The sequence below is a fragment of the Rhamphochromis sp. 'chilingali' genome (genome assembly GCF_963969265.1).
Source record: "Rhamphochromis sp. 'chilingali' genome assembly, chromosome: 8".
NCBI lineage: Eukaryota > Metazoa > Chordata > Actinopteri > Cichliformes > Cichlidae > Rhamphochromis > Rhamphochromis sp. 'chilingali'.
In genome coordinates, this window is record NC_137935.1 from 35,164,451 (window position 1) to 35,176,647 (window position 12,197).

At 41.6% G+C, this 12,197-nt stretch overlaps 1 protein-coding gene across 3 annotated transcripts in view; it reads right to left on the bottom strand.

Annotated features, from left to right (window-relative positions):
• The window catches only part of LOC308401702 (unconventional myosin-Ic-like), a 58,924-nt gene that overhangs the window by 9,067 nt on the left and 37,660 nt on the right, over positions 1–12,197 (bottom strand). For all 3 annotated transcript variants that reach the window (XM_080890044.1, XM_080890046.1, XM_080890045.1), the window contains 14 exons: positions 11,442–11,597; positions 11,132–11,247; positions 9,380–9,578; positions 8,877–8,957; positions 8,426–8,605; positions 7,322–7,420; positions 6,671–6,781; positions 5,485–5,556; positions 5,171–5,290; positions 3,976–4,049; positions 3,683–3,788; positions 2,508–2,588; positions 1,698–1,789; positions 1,459–1,553 (listed from right to left, as the gene is read on the bottom strand). In XM_080890044.1, coding sequence (XP_080746170.1) covers positions 1,459–1,553; positions 1,698–1,789; positions 2,508–2,588; positions 3,683–3,788; positions 3,976–4,049; positions 5,171–5,290; positions 5,485–5,556; positions 6,671–6,781; positions 7,322–7,420; positions 8,426–8,605; positions 8,877–8,957; positions 9,380–9,578; positions 11,132–11,247; positions 11,442–11,597 — 1,582 coding nt within the window. The remainder of the gene's footprint in view (positions 1–1,458; positions 1,554–1,697; positions 1,790–2,507; positions 2,589–3,682; positions 3,789–3,975; positions 4,050–5,170; positions 5,291–5,484; positions 5,557–6,670; positions 6,782–7,321; positions 7,421–8,425; positions 8,606–8,876; positions 8,958–9,379; positions 9,579–11,131; positions 11,248–11,441; positions 11,598–12,197) is intronic.

Below are 12,197 nucleotides of genomic sequence, written 5' to 3' on the forward strand. Positions count from 1 at the left end.
ATGCAATACCTCACATTAACACTCATCACTGGCCCACTGCTCTGACTTTCTCTTCTTCAAATGTGTGAGAGAAAAAAAATCCAGATTCTCCGATTATTTCTTGGTCTTCCTTCAAAGGGAAAAACTCCCAATGCAGCAAGCGAGCTAAAACAATAATAATACTAATAAAAAAAAAAATCAAACAAACAGTGGTACATTTTCAATTTAGACAGACTGAAGAGTTTTCTAATACTGAATTTGATTTTATACCACAGTAAATAAAAATTTTATTTTCTGATTTTCCAGCTGTAACAAGTTCAATTGAGGATCTTTCAAAGTGGTCTTAAAGCGGATCTATGTGACTTTTCCTCATTTCCTTTCATATATGACCCTGTTACAATGTAATGTAATGTAAATGCTCATTTTAACCACGGCAAACAGCTCAAGATCAGTGTAGGTACAAGTAGTCACTGAAACTTAGGGTTCGGGCTGATGCTTCTTTCTACTCTTGGCTCAGCGTTACATTATTCAAAGTGGATACCTCTAATATGGTCAGGCCCCAGCCAACTGCTATTCAAATACTTTGTTAGTGAGGGGCATCCAGTCACAAGAACGTTGTCTTGTTTCAGTCAGACGTTAAACTAAAAGGCTGCATGAAGTCCTGGGATAAGCAAATACGTAAGGATAATTTTGGACTGTGAATTATGCAAAGTTACTGAATTAAAGTTTAAAAATGTGAACAGAATAGGTTACCTTTAACAGCTTGCTTAATAGCAAATAAAGCCGATATATTTAGAGTTGTATCTAAATGTACTTACTACTACTACAGGTTAATTTGACGGATAACGTAACTACTAACTGTATGCTTTCTCTGTTAAGGTGAGCCTTCCAAATTGGTGAATTAACCTTTTTCAAGCAAGGTTCATAAGAAGTAAGCAGGATTTTCATAAGAAGTACTTTCACACAGTGCATTTGTGGCTAACTAGCTTGTTGCTTCTGAAATGTTGACCCAGGGCAACATTAAGAATAAGGGTTCAAAATTGCTACTTGTTACGTTTGAATGTCAAGAAGATGGTCAGAAACTGGATTATTTATATAACTTTATAAAAAAAATCCGTCACATCACTGCTACAAACAAACTGTGCAAGAACAGGCCTGATGTATGTGATTTTGTTATGTGAAGTATTAGAGCTTCTGTAAGTCTGCTCAGAGCTTTTACCATTTACTGGGAGTATTATCAAACAGTACTGGTATTTAGTACTGGAAAGGAGTCTGACATGCCTGACTGCTTTGCCAAATTCACCACAATAACAAACAAGCAACGGCACGAGGTCATGCTGTCCTTGGCTGTTTTTTTCCCACTTAGAAAAAAGAAGCACTACTTTGATGTTGACACTGTTCACAGCAGTACACTCTCACATCAACACAACCACACACATATACATATATATATATAAATACACACACACACACACACACCGTTGACATTGTAGTTAACCTCCCCAGCGTAATGCAGCAGTCTGAATTCATCACGGCCCATTACCTTCCGGGTCTTTGCATCTGCCAGTTTGTGACTGCAGGGAAGAACACAAACAAACAACGTGGATTTACCAGGAAATAAACTGGATACATTTAATAGTTCAAAGTCTGACAAGCTGAACTTTATGTGAGATCACACTGTATAAGCTGTGGATGAGAAGAGAGAATATCAAACTAACGTGACAAAGTGTGCGTGTCCGCCCACGGTGTCCTCCAGCTTCTCTAGGAAGGTCAAGTCACTGGCATCTCCGGGCCTCAGACACTCCTCATCCTGTGACACATGAACAGAGAGGTCAAATATTGTGACTACAAACTCTCAGAGTTTGGCTGTCACACTTGCCTGTTGTGTCCTGTGTATTAAAGGTCAGGTACAAAAGGTCTTGTTCACTTGTCTAACAAAAGGTGTAATTTTCACTGAGGTAAGCAGGAACATCTCCCTTTCACATTTTAAAATCATAACTTTCCTCTTAATCTTTGGGTATATGTTTGATTTTCTCCCTAAAATGTCTCTAAACACAAAAAATAAGTTTGATTCATTCATATAGTAACATATCTAAATATAGATGATACATGGTGAGCTTCTTTATAGCAGTCACTGAACAGCCAACACTGGACCCACAGTGCGCAGTGGTTAGCAGCGCTCGCCTTGCAGGAAGAGGTTTGTGGTTTGAATCTGCTGTTGTCTGAGGAGCTTGCAGACTGAAGTGTTCTGTCACTTTTCAACCAAATTCACCACATCTTTGTTTGTTTTTTTTCCCCCGATTTTACATTTTTAGTTTTTGCTTCGACTGTCACTCTCAGGCCTACGCACTAAATAAGAAGCTGGAGACAAAAGTCTATGTGCTTGTCTATGCATGGATTATTCCTGTTTGTCTGATATGTTCCACTAAAGACTATTCTTTTTAATATGCTCACCCATAGATTCTTTAAATATTTCTGCTTCTAGACCACATAAGCAATAAGTGAGAGGGACTAGCATATCTCCTCACCAGAATGGAGATGATGCCTTTAAACTTCTCCTCCACCAGGTCACAGATTATCTTGTTGTTGAAGTACTGCACTGGCTCCCACTGGAAATGCACAAAAGTTATGGTTAGAGATCATTAAGAGAAAAAAAATGACTGATTGCTGAGCAGCTCAACGATCTGCTGCACAGATAGGAAAAAGAAATCATTAATAGATTTTTTTCTCATTAAAATCTGAGCTGCCACCAGAAATTGATAAGACCAAGACACAAAACAACTTGAAAGCACAAGAATCAAAATCACAGTGCACCCCAGGCTGAGTGTGGTGGTTGCAGGTCCTGTTACCTGTTAGCACAGTCAAACTATTTCCACTGAGACGGCAGAGAGAGAGGGGGAGAGCGAGAGATATCAGATAAGAATGGACTCTTTGAGAAGAGAATCCAAGCTTCTCCCACAACTTGTTTGCTCTCTGACCACACAGACATTTACATTAGAATGAAAACAAGATGCTCTTGTTCTGAAGGGCCAAACAAAATCAAAATTCAATGAATATAAATGAGGAGAATAAGAGTAAGTGAGGAGAACAGTCAGCATCTTGAAACATCTTTCAGTGCAGACCTGTTTTGACATGTAATCTTCTTAAGAGGTTGAAATTTTTAATCTGTAAATAAAAGGCCCCCACCTCCCTCACCTCAACCAATAAGAGGGCTTCATTTCTAATGGGTCTGCATCTTCTAAAAATATGTGAACTTTCTCTAAATTACTTTGAGTTTAGACTCTGAGGGGGAAAAAAGCAGAACAGTGAATTCAATTATCGGCTTTACTTTGGAAAACTGCAGACACAATTGCATTAGGAGCTCTTTGCAGAGCCTGAACTCTCACTGACCCACTGATGAAAACAAACTGTGGAAAAAGTAAATAAGAAATCTTTAAAGCATGAGCAGAGCGGTGCACAGAGTAGGGAAACCCCTGCACAAAATTTAAAAAAAAAAAAGAAAAAAATTCTACATGTACATTTGCTGCAGCTGAACAAGCAAACAGCAGGTTTTTTACATATGGAAAAGGTCCACGGCCATCACTGTCTAAGCTTTCTGAAACCAGACCTGAGGAACACATGGTACTTTTAATGGGAAACTACATATGACAACAGGTCGATCACAGCAGGTGTATGAGCACTGAGACAGAGAGCAGTGTCTGACCGTGATGCCTTCGGCCTCGTACTCGTCCTGCTCCGACTTCAGGGTGAGCTCGATGAAGAGCTGCTGCAGCTTCTCGTTACAATAGTTGATGCAGAACTGCTCAAAGCTGACACATGCAACAAACGAGACAGATAAGACAAAGCAAGGAGACATGTTGATTCTAGTTTATTATGTCACACTGTTCACAGAGTAGACGACAATGGAAGTGGAACACATCCAAATGAGTTCATCTAAGTTTTTTAGCACACAAAAAGGGGAAAAGGATTCATTGGCTAATTTGGGGGTAGTTGTACCTGTTGTGCTGGAAGACCTCAAAGCCATAGATATCCAGCAGACCAATGACACTGTAATTCTTGGAAGAGTCGCTCTGTTAGAAAAAACAAACAAAAAACGCATTTGTAATATACAGGAAAAGGAAAGTCCCAGCATACAATAAACACCATTTCATCATCTAAAGAAACTGCTGTTATGCTGCTCAGAACAATACTACCAATGAGGTTGAGCAATACAGTAAATCAGACCAGTGCTAGCATTTATATAATAACTGGATTGAATAATATTCTGCAGAAATAAAACATTAAGATAGATAACTGCTATGGCATTAATGTACTGAGAGGTTGGAAAAGAATTTGTAAAGTAATGAATTTAGAGGAAGACTCTAAACTTAATTTAAAACCAAGTATGTTAGCTACTCTCTTTCACTGGCTAAAAAAAATAAAAAAAACAGACGTCTACCTCTTGTTTTCTGCACTATAATAAGTTTGTTTTTAAGCCTCGAGATTTAAAGGTAATGGTTCATATTAGATGGATTAATTCTTGAGGATAAAAGAATTAAAGAAAACATAAAAGTTACATTTATGGGAATAGAAAACAAGCTAAAACTGGTAGAGTTTCTTTTCTTTCTTTCTTTTTTGAAAATGGGATTATTTCACGTAACAGGTGTGATAATATAAAAAAAAAAAAAGTGTATATTCATGACAAATGTGAAACTATAGAAATAAGAAATGCACTCAATGTATATGAACATGTGCAGCGTCCAGCATGTATGATGGCCGTTATTAGTGCGCTTTTTGATATGGCTTGAAACTTTGTCTATACATTTTTAATTTTTGGTGCAGTTAAACTAAGGGTAGCTTTATAAATTTATCAATAAACACATTTTATTAAGGAAAATCACAGGTTAAGATTTAAACTTTAAAGCTTCATGGTCTTCGTTGAAACATTTTGGGCAAAAAACAGGAACAAAAACAGATTTTATAAATTCTTTTAATTTGAATCTATTTGTGTTCAAGTTGTTACCAGTAAGGTACTACAGGACATGATACAAGACTGTGCCCACAAGGTGGAGCTGTGCCGTAACAATACAGGGACACTGATGTGCTCTGTGCTACAGTAATCAGTGTGGCAGATGTAGTAACTGACTCCAGGTTAAACAGAAAAGTACGGTGAACTGAAAACATTATCAACTGTATGTATGAGTGTGTATACCGTGTATGTCAGCGACGCGTTGATCTTGTTAACTAGCCAGGTGAAGGTGCGTCCATACACGGCTTTGGCTAAAGCGTCCCGGGCTGACGATGCCTGCTCGAGGTTCAGCGGGCTCATCAGCTGATGATGAAACACACAGAGAGACAGGAAGGTGAGAGACAAGTGCAGACAAGCAAAGACTGACAAAACCAGAGTTACACGGGGCTCAGCAGGGACAGTTAGACAAATCACTGTATTAGAGCAGACATTACACACACAGGAAGGCTTTGTAAACAAATGCTTATCGCACAATGAGAGTGTGTATCCAAACCCACCTCCTCTCCCTTTGCAATGATCTTCTTGTGTGTGAGCGCCTCCGTCAGCACCGACACATTCACTCCTAACAACTGGAAAAAAAGCACGGCAGCGTTAGGAAGCTACACGGTGACACACACAGACATCATGCTGGTCGGCAGTGACGCACTGCTCTGGTATCTGCACATTAGGTCTGACTCCTGGTCTAACTGGAAGACTAAAGGCATGAATGAGAGCCTTCTCTGTGGAAAGTAATGATAGGATCATATCGCATGCTTGACAAATTAAAGAGCGGGGCCCATATTTCCACAAAGTCAGCTCTAACCTGCCAGAAGAAGTGAGGGCAGTTTCTTTTTTTTGGGCAATACCCGATTAGAAAACATTTAGTAAGCAGCAGAAATATAGTTGTGAGAAACACTGAATTCAGACACTTAGACAATAATACTGAATTCAACTCTACATGTTAGGAACATGTAGAGTCCGAAAAAGTCACTTGGATGGGTGACGAAACGTTTCTCGCACTGAAAACGCTACGTCCAGATGAACAGAATCAGCCTTTTGGGGCAAAAGGTGAACTTTGACCTTTTATAACCAAAATCTCGCCTTGTGTGAAAATGTTCCCTCATATGCACGTGAACGTTATATGGCACAAAATGTTTTGACAGATCGCCGTTACCAAACCAGCTCATCTCAGTCCAAATCAACCTTTTTCACAGAATGTTTTCAAACCCCCAAAAGGCAGCACTAACAAAGTGAGACGGACGTGTTACAGGGACTTTTAACCTTTGATCCCATAACACAAAACAAAACAACGTTGAATCTAAGTTAAGGTTTATGTTAAATTTAAACATAAGAAGAAGGGACAGATGAATGGTCTGGAAGCAGACTGCATTCAGCCTTGACTGCTGCCTGTGTGGAGGCACAAGCAGTTATCAAGTGAATAGGACAGTTTGAATAGCTATTAACGTTCTCGGCAGACTGCTGAAAATTATTACCTAAAGCAGCTCAATAGATGTTTGTCAAAGCTTGCTTGAAGTGAAAAGAAATGTGCAATTTGTCTGCCTCATACAGGATACCTTATATGTGACATTCAATCCTTCTGTTTTCACTTTTGTTCTGCTTTCCATGAGGGACTTGTCTGAAAACTAAAAGCCCTGTTGCTTTTATGTGGCACTGAGCGTGTTCGTGATCCTAACATTGTCTTACCCTGGCCAGGTACTTTATCTGTATGTCAGAGGTGATGCAGGCATTGCTGTCTTCTCCGCCGTACTGCACATTGCCGAGATGGAGAACGCTGGCGATTATGTTCAGCAGCTCCTACGCAGAGACGGAGGGAACAGGAGTGAGAAAAAAGGAGAAGAACAAAGGGTTGTGGCGTGATAAGATTAACCTGAAGTTACTACCGAGGCTATCTTTATGAGACTGATACGAGCTGCTTTGATTAAAGTTAAGATCCGGAGAGAACAGGAATCCAAGTATCAAACCGGAGCTGCACACACACACTCTCACACCTGTTCTTCACTTTATGAGCAGTGTGGGATCTCAAAGAGCTTTGGAGGCGAGCCCAGGCTCATGAACATGTAGGAAGACTCCCACGCTGAGCTCAAGAAACATCTCACTTTAGAATAACAGCCACACACACACACACACACACACACACAAATCACACAAACACTCTCAGCAACAAACGCCCACAGAGTAGCAGAAACAACCCCCTCAGGCACACACAGTTCAGTGTTTGCAGCACAGCCTGTAGTAAAAACTGTTCCATGGGCATTAATGCACACTGGATTATCCATGCTAAACTTATATGTTCCTACAAAACTAAATACGTGCCAGCGTGGCCTTCGTCCTCACCTCCACCTCGTTCTCACTGAAGCCAATCACAGTCAAGGCTTTCCTCACTACCTTCCAGTCACTGCGATCGTTGATGGAGCTCACTTTGGGACAGTTTCCCTGTGGAAAGAAGAAAAACATGTGAACGACCTAAAGCACTTTAAACATGCTGCTTATTTACAGTCAGTTTTAGCTTTTCATCCCCTTTATTAAATATGTCCAGCAAACCCTACAAAGCAGCTAATGTGCAAATTGCTGTTTACAGGTAAAGTAAAGACCTACTTATATGTGAGCTAAACACCTATTTAGACAAACACAAATGTGAGGTGCTCTGCTCGGTAGCTGCTGGGAGGGGGAGAGTTCAGCTAGTGCCTTAAAGGCAGACCGCTCCCCTGAGGACCCCTCCGCACCTTGTACCGTGAGGCTATTAGCCAAGCTCCCATTAGGACAAGCACACAGTGCAGGCCAGTGGTTTCTGGCAGGTCGCAGAGAGAGAGAGTGAATCTTTACAAACCAGTTATTCATCAGCAATGTTTCTCTTCCCATCCAATTGTGAGAAAGCAGTTCCTCCTGAGCAGGTAGCATGCAGTCTTATTAGCCAAACCAAACACTTCTATTTTATGATTAATAGCAACCTTTCTTTTTTAACATGTTGATTACTATCCTAGACACCCCTCAAAAAAACCCCAACCCACAGTTTAGGAACTGTACTTGTCATTCCTCTGCTGTCCTCACTGCTTTAAAGCAGCCAAGCTATGTTGAAGCTAGTGCTGTTTGGTCATGAGATAATCCAAGGAGGACCTTAGGTTACCTCATGATCTCTGTAATAGCAACACACACACACACACACACACACACACACACACACACACACACACACACACACACACACACACACACACGCAGCTGCTTTTAAGCATTTTCACATAGGAGGAGCTGCATAGCAATTTTTCTGATGGACTCTTTTTGACTGTAGTTTCCAAAAAGACCAAGTTAGAATACATGAATGGACAGCACTAACACTGCTAACACTAAGGATTATGATCACATCCATGATGATAAGATGCTCAATAAAAACTCAGATGAGCTGCACCACAAACACGAGTTCAGGTACTACGTTCTTACTTTGATCAGGTACTGGTACTGCTGCGGGTTCCTCTCCAGGCCCAGGTGTCTGAGAAGGTCTTCCTCTCCCCCTTCGATCAACTGGTAGAAAATGTGGAAGTTTCTCTCCCCGTGGTTCTGGTGGACCACACGCGACTTCTCCAGCAGATAGTTGATGATGTGACCTCCCACTGGGGCTCCCTGCCGACGGAACAAAGGCCAGAGAGGGAGGGGGGACGAAGGGGAGGAGGCGGAGAGGGTGAGGCTGGGGTACTGAGGTGTGATTTGGGGTTGATATTAACATGCAGGTTCCATGGGGATTTTCATATTTTTCATATTTTATGTTTCTTTTAAAAATAATGCATTAATCGATTCTCATGCTCGAGTGTCGAAATACAGCAGCTACATTTGAGATTCTACTTGCTGCACTGCTTAAAGTAGCTGTCAGTATAAATCACCGTGATGTGCTCACCTTGAAGTCAAACTGAATGTCCATGTACTTGCCAAAGCGGCTCGAGTTGTCATTACGCAACGTCTTGGCATTGCCGAAAGCCTGGAAGGAGGACAGAGTGGAGTGGGATAAGGAGCAGAGCGATGATTGATAGATTAAAGAGGTAGAGATAACAGAAAAATGGAGAGAACAAGTGTGATAAGGACGGGTTGACAGACGAGGAAAAAGCAGGAAAGGAAGGAGAAAGCCGCAGCCATTAGACTCCCTGCGGTGTCTGTCTAGGACAGTAGCACAGATTACAGGGTACAGGGCATGCACACACACTTAAAGACATCTGGAACACATCTGGCTGAGACATAGAGACACCTAAACAAGCGCTCATGAAAGCTCCGGTGCTTGTGGACTGCCTTCATCCTCCAAAATAAAGGTTTTTATCTAAACACACCATCATTAATTAAGTTATTCAAAATTAAGAAAAAATATTTTTGGCCATTATTTTTAGCCAAAATGGCACAATGTCTCACCTCGAGCACAGGATTGGACTGCAGCAGGCGGTCCTTCACCGTCTGCACCTGCTCGCTGGCTGGACAGGTGACAGCATAGTACTGCAGGATCTTCTTGGACGCCTCAGTCTTCCCGGCACCGCTCTCCCCTGAGATCAGAATGCACTGGTCCTTCCCCTCCGTCCTCATGGAGCGGTATGAGTTGTCTGCCACTGCATAGCTGGAGGAGTGGAGCAGAAATAAATTCATCATGACTGTAAATTACAGTTTCAATAGTTATGATTACCAATGATAAATATTTTTAAAGACGATTTTACTCTTTAAAAAAAAAGAAAAAAAAAAGAGGGCAGATCAAGAGGTGAAATGCAAATAAAATTAAACACATGATTACTGTTCAGTCATGATGATGAAAAAAAAATGCTGTGCTGGGATAACTTGGAAAACTTGCGTTAGGAATGTGACATATGACAGCGCCTCATGGCATGTGAGCATGGAAAGATAGAAGACTACCCGTGTGAAGCAGAAAGGCCAGAGTGGAAAACAGCCTGTTTCACTTACAGTATAGCCTGTCAGCCCTGTGCTGCTATCACCACTGCCATGTTGTTTCAGCTTATTTGGAAATATTAAGAAAACAGCCCCGTGACACTAGCTACATCATTTTGTATGCATACGTTGAGTTATACTGTAGAGGTCAGCTTCAGGTCAGAGGAATTCCCTCTCTCTGGTACCATCATTTGCTTACTTTTCTTTCCACAACTCTTTGCCAAAGCACATCTTTCTTTCCACTCAGGGGCCGAGAAAACATTTACCCACATGCTCGAGTGTTTAAGGTGAGAGAGTTGGGAGAAAAAAGAAAAAACTAGCAGTGGTTACAGCAGAGAGAGAAAGCTCGCCAAATGTTTCGATGATGCCACTGGGAGCCTTTATAATGCTCGGCATTGTTTCTCTGACCATTTCTGTGGCAACCTTTCAAACAAACTTTAACTCATACAAGGACAGACAGGCTTTCATAGCATTATAAGCTAGTTGACTCTGCAAGATTGGCACTTAGAGAAAATATTCCCACATGCTCTGCGGCAATATTTGGAACGCCGTTATGTCATCGACAGGAAAAAACCTCACGAAGCTTCAACAAATTCCCTCTTTTAGGCTGTAGGAGCAAAAACATGACCACAGTAAACATACTGTCCACCATGAATGGTGCAGTCAGTGTTTCAGAAATGTGATTCACCTAACAGCACGGAATCCTCCCCCCAAGCTTTCACTCAAAGATATTATTTATATAATCCAGGATTTACAGACAGGCACACAAACATAGGCCTTTCACATCACAGGAGCAAAGATGAGCAAAACACTATTTGTTATGATGGTAGGCCGTGGGCTACTTAAGAGTCAGTCATAAAGTTAACACCTCATTCCGACAGCACCGTCCATGTCATAATAGTTGAAACAACAAAGCCAACAACAAACCATGGTACAGTCACTATCAACAAAACTGCAGTCAAAGAACAAGGGTGCTACTTCTGGAAGCTTTCTGATTTCAGTCTGTAGCCCTCCAACAGTGTGACTACCATTGAAGACTGAATACTATGGTCCTGAGGTTTCAAAATGAGGAGGTCGTAAGCTAACATCACGTTTCTCCCCGACTGCCTAAAATGCACCCATGAAAGTTTGGATGCAACATTGCACCTCAAATGCAGTCTTCAGACCCAGCCCATGCTGAATCAGTCTGAGCTGTGCACTGTCAGATCGACCGACGCTGACATTACTTACATGTGTGGTGAGACCTCGTAGAAGTTGACCCCACGGTATCGCTCCATGTGGTTCTTGGTATAGATCTCCAGGTCTTTGTAGGGGTTAACCGACACCAGCACTGAACCAATGTATGTCTAAGGAAAAGGAAACGTGAGGTCACATTACATGAAAATGATGGACTTTTACTACTACCACTTTGTTAGTAGGATCCTGAGTGTGTATTGTGTGATGAGAATCACACCATAGCTTTATCAGGGACACATGGACATCTTAACTGCATGTCTTACCCTGGGCAAGCATGCCCAGGGTAAGACATATGCCCACTCACATAGATAAGGTTCTCTTTGAAGCGTTTGCGTAGGTTCTCTATGAAGGCTGCCTCACTGGTGTAGTTCTCCAGCAGGACAAAGTCCTGCACGCCCACCCGGTCTCTGGCTGTCAGGGCCGACTCCATCATAGCCCGCACCCCGTCACTAGCCACCACCTACAGGAGCAGAGAAAAAGGGAGGAGGTGTGGTTAGTGAATGAACATACCGAAACAGAGTAACACTTTATAAACCACAATCTGCCAGTCCCACGCAAGGAGAAACAGAAACTCTACAGCACGCAAGCATGATCCATCTTCATTAGGGGAGGACTGAGGGGACTGAAGGGAAGCAGCAACCAAAAACACGAGGTAGAGCAGCACCAAGACACAATGACATTCCTCCTGAAACTCAAACGTGTTGCATCCAAAAGATTGTGTTTGTTTTATGGAAGTGCCGAATACTGCAGCATGCTGATTGGCCTTGAAGCCACTCATTGTGGCTCCATTTACTGAAGCAAATAAAACTCTTCATTCAGTAGTCTTTGATGTTTTCCTTGTACAACGGGGCTTGGCCTTCTGTGGTGTGCTGGCTAATCTTACTCACATTCAACAGATATTTATAGCTCACTGCTTATTATTAGAGATCCACTAACAATTTGTCATATTTCTAAAAGGTCTGATTTGCTGGTATGAATTTTGTTCAAATTCAGTTTTATGACACATTTTAAATAGTTATTAACTTCCACATTTTCTCTATATTGACAGCAGATTACAAGT